The sequence below is a fragment of the Octopus bimaculoides genome, chromosome 3 (genome assembly GCF_001194135.2).
Source record: "Octopus bimaculoides isolate UCB-OBI-ISO-001 chromosome 3, ASM119413v2, whole genome shotgun sequence".
Lineage (NCBI taxonomy): Eukaryota > Metazoa > Mollusca > Cephalopoda > Octopoda > Octopodidae > Octopus > Octopus bimaculoides.
The window spans coordinates 89957390-89961942 of record NC_068983.1 but is presented as its reverse complement, the minus strand read 5'-3'; the positions used below and the strand labels follow the sequence as shown (position 1 = coordinate 89961942).

The 4553-nt window shown below is 34.6% G+C and overlaps 1 protein-coding gene across 5 annotated transcripts in view; it reads left to right on the top strand.

Annotated features, from left to right (window-relative positions):
• The window catches only part of LOC106880075 (ribonucleoprotein PTB-binding 1), a 130883-nt gene extending 126547 nt beyond the window's left edge, over positions 1-4336 (top strand). For all 5 annotated transcript variants that reach the window (XM_052966300.1, XM_052966298.1, XM_052966301.1 and 2 more), the window contains one exon: positions 1811-4336. In XM_052966300.1, coding sequence (XP_052822260.1) covers positions 1811-1990 — 180 coding nt within the window. In that variant the 3' untranslated portion in view covers positions 1991-4336. The remainder of the gene's footprint in view (positions 1-1810) is intronic.
• The last annotated feature ends 217 nt before the right edge of the window (positions 4337-4553 follow it).

Genomic DNA, 4553 nt, shown 5'->3' with positions numbered 1-4553 from the left:
TGAAATATGTAATGAAAGTTTGAAGCTTATCCTTATGTTCTTTTCTTTAAAACCTTTGTGATCGGTGTGTGCAAAAATGGCTGCTTCAAGCTCATGCTGTTGATTTCATTTCTGGTTTTTTGTGGTAATATTATTATAAGCGTGTGTTATCATCATCATTTTAGTGCCTGTTTTTCTATGCTTACATGAGTTGAATGAAGTTTCCTATGGCGGAGTTTCTACAGCTGAATGCTCTTCCTCCTGTTTCCAAGGAAAGTAATATTTCCCAGAAATGAATGACATTGGTTCTGACACAAATACATGTGTACGTGCACACACACACACAAACACACACACACGTGCCTTTGATTGAAAAGACATCAAGCTAAGTAAAATTATGGTCATCCTTACATACAGGCATGTACTTTGCATGTGCATGCGCACACACACATACACACTATCTGACCGCTGTCAAAACTCCCCCACAGCCCATCTTCTCAACATTCCCCCATCCCATCAACCTGCTGCAGGCCTCTCCACTTTCCCATCGTGCCTATCCTCATACTATCTATTCCCTCACATCTACCATACTCCCATACTCCCCCACCCCAAGCCACTCTAATTTTGCACACCATCACTTACTACAGTTACATCTTCCCTCTCTCTAAACTAACTATATCTCTCCTTTCTTTCCCTACTGGGGTAGCCGAGTACCTCCTGTATAGTAAGATGCCTATCTCTATTCCTCTGTTATACCTTAACCTCTCACCTGGCACAAAACCACTTTCCTTGGTACCACTCGCTATCCCAGCTGAAAGATCTTTGTCTCGCAAGTTGCCTGGTGATTCTGCTGGTGTTGGTGCCACATAAAAAGTCCTCGTTACACTTTGTAAAGTGGTTGGCATTAGGAAGGGCATCCAGCTGTAAAAAGCATGCCAAAGCAGACAATGGAAGTTGGTGCGCCTATCTGGCATGCTAGCTCCTGTCAAACCATCCAACTCATGCCATCATGGAAGATGGACATCAAATTGAAGGAAGTAAAGGAATGGACAAATGCAGTTAAGTACAATATGCATTCCTGAAGCAGAAAAGAAATCTTATTTTGAGCATATTTATTTCTTAATTTATGATGTAATCTGCTTCATCATAAAGTATGAATCACTAAGTATCAAATCAAACCCCACGTTGGATATCGAATTGTTACGAGAGAAAAAAAGCATCAAGTTATACACCAGGAGGGAGTAATTAAGCAAATTTTATGAATAGCCAATCACAGGCCTTCTCTATAGTGTTCTATAGTATTTAGTGTATTGTAGAATAACAGGAGATGTGGTTTCAATAAGTCACTATCAACTTCAGATATAGGCTGGGTCATAAGTTATGCTGCTGGTCACCTAGTAGTATTGAAACCACACCTCCTTCTGTGAATACAATAGAAAAGGTTTCTTATTGGCTACCATACAATTAGGTAGGATTTGAACTAGAAAGACCAGTCAAAACAAATTCTACCCGATTCTTTACCAATTCCACCTGTCCTCTGCTTTAGACTGATATTGTACTTTTTGCCCCTAGGTGGATGAAAGGCAAAATTAACTTTGATGGATTGAACTCAGAACACAAAGAGCTAGAATAAACAAAACACTTGCCAATTTGCCATTTAGTAACAATCAGGCTAAATTAATTGAAATGATTGAAACCTTTCAATATAAAGATTGATAAAAATTATCATCTCTTAAGGTGAAGTAATTAGTCTGAAAAATGAATGTGTTAATAATATGAATGTTCTAATGTTTTGTTTTGATGATTTTTTTATTTTTTATTTCTGCTTCAGACATCTCCTATTGGTCAGAAACGAAGCTACAGTCATTTGTTGCCACCACCTGAAGCCAGTCCAGAAGGTGCTTATGTCGGACAACACTCTCAAGGTATTGGTGGTCATTATGCAGACTCCTATGGGAAGAGAAAGCGTTATGACACTAGTATCACTGCAAAAGGGAGCAGCTACTATTGACATTGTTTTTAACTTACCACATTTATTTCAATGTCTTGACAGTTGGGTGTTTTTTGGGGTTTTTTTTTCTTTTTTTTTATACCCTTCACCATGTTTAATCATCTCTCTCTCTCTCTATCTCTCTCCTGTCAAAGACCACTTGCATAGCTCAGATGGATGAACCAACAGACAATTCACTCAACTTTTCTCACCAACACTATAGTTTAATGTACATTTTTAACATTGATAGATGTATCCTGACTGGATTATTTTTATTGTTGCTATTATTATCATCATCATCATCATCATCATCATCATCATCGTTGTTGTTAAGGTGAAAGGCAAAATTGGTGGAGTGACTGACAATATATATTGCAGTATTTAGTTACATCTCATTACACTTTTAGTTCAACTGCTGCTAAGGTTGACTTTGTCTTTCATCCTTCCGGGATTGATGAAATAAAGTATGAGTCAAGTGCTGGAGTTGATCTAATTGACTACACCTCTTTCTCAAAAACTTGTGGTCTCCTGCGTGTGTTAGAAATTACTACCATTACTACTGAGATCTTTGGAAATAATGAAAGAAACAGCATGTACATCTTGCAAGTTAAAGTTCATCATCTTTTCTTTTTACTTGGCTAAATGAGTTTTGTGTGTGTGTGTGTGTGTGTGTGTGTGTGAGAGAGAGAGAGAGTATATGTTTAATTTAATGGTTGTACTATTGTTTTCATTAGCACACAACGTAAGATTTGTGCTCAGTGTTGTCATTTCTACCCAGTGTGAAATTATAATGAATTGATTTTTGTTTTGTTTTTTAATCTTTATTTCTGTTTTAAAATTAAAAAAAAAAGGGAATATAAATATATATAAACAAACAACTCTATGCAGGTGATTGTGTGAAGATAAAGTTTTTCTCCACCAATGCCCTAAATTTTCTGTTAAGTGAGAAAAAGAAACTAGTCTTATTTGACATGTCTTTGAAATGGTTTAACAAATATTCTTAAATGTTTATCTATTTTATTCATATATATCAACATCACTATTAAAATAGATATATTTAACAAATCCTCCTTCACACCCTTTCTATACATTATTTCCACACAGCTGATGAAATAAATTAATCAGCACAAAATTAATTTGAATTTTCATTTGCAGTTAGGTTTTACTGCCGTTTCTTATCCCTCTTTTCATTTTATTGTTTTGGGGTTATGGAGTGGCAGAAATGATACAGTGCCAGATGAAATGCCTCCTACTATTTAGTTTTGTCCCTTTGTGTTTTTAACTTCAAATCTTGTTGACTATCTTTCACCATTCCTCTGTGTGGTTGGGAGAGGAGGTGCCAACAAAATAAGTGCCAGTCATAACAAGGGTTGGGGTTCAATTCAATAGAAATTATCTGTATCTTTAACAAGTTAGTGGCTTTTTTGCCAATAGGAAAAATCAATCACATACCTGACTAAATATCTTACATTTTCAATTCAAGTCCTGATAGAACCAATATTTCAGCTCTTCAGGATTAATAAAGTTAACTTTCTCTTACAAAGTTCATCCTTATATCTGATCAGAGGTTTTTATTTATTTGTTTTTAATCTGTGTAGGCTGTTATAACACATAAGCAAGATTTGGGCATATGAATTTCTCATCTTCATATCTCCTAGAGTTCTGAGGCTTAATGCAAGTGTAAGAAACATTTTTGTTGTTGTTATTATACTAAGTCTAGTTCTCCACATTTTAGTAATGTAATATATATTATAATTAGTTCGTTGCACTGAATTGTTAATTTTTATCCACTCAGCTTTGTCTATGTTTATATATTTCTTTTCATGTATCAGTTCATTTTATTTCAATCCCAGCACTAGAATGATTTTTTTTAAATAGAAACAGAAACAGAAAAGAATCCATTTCTCATTTGATGATAGGTAACTGAATGTCTTTTTCCAATGTTCCATTTGGAGAAGATTCCTTGAAAGAACACACTAAGTCAAAAGAAACTTTCTCTCTTTTACTCCACTTAAAACTTTCAATTTAGATTTCTTTCCCATACACACACAGATGTTAGCTTCCCTCCCTGTTTACACACACACACACACACTTCTATCAACCTATGTTGGCAGTTGCCACATTTCTCATCACTGCAGTGGTTCAACTGAATGTTGAGTCTTTTTTTCTAACATAAAACAAATTTCTATTCAGATATATATTTTTTTCTTTCAACATTTTCCATCTCCCTCCCTTTTCTCTATCATTTTCCACTTTAAGGTAAAGAAGCAGAAAGAAAAGGACTCTTCTTTGTGAAATATTTTATGGATTATTTATTTTTTTAAGGATCTCTGGGAGAACTCAATAAACGATCCATTTGATAATCAAGTTGAAGTTTTATTTATTTTTATTTTTATTTTTTACAGTTTCTTTTCTCTTTTATGTCGCTTGTTATTAATTTTTTTAACAAATCAGTTATATATCATTTTACATTGTGCATGCGTGTAAAGAAAGTTTTTCAGTCGCATACCATTGTTTGTGAGTTGGATCTGTATATGAGAAGTATTTTATTTTTATACCTACTAGTTCCCTTTACTCAGGGAAG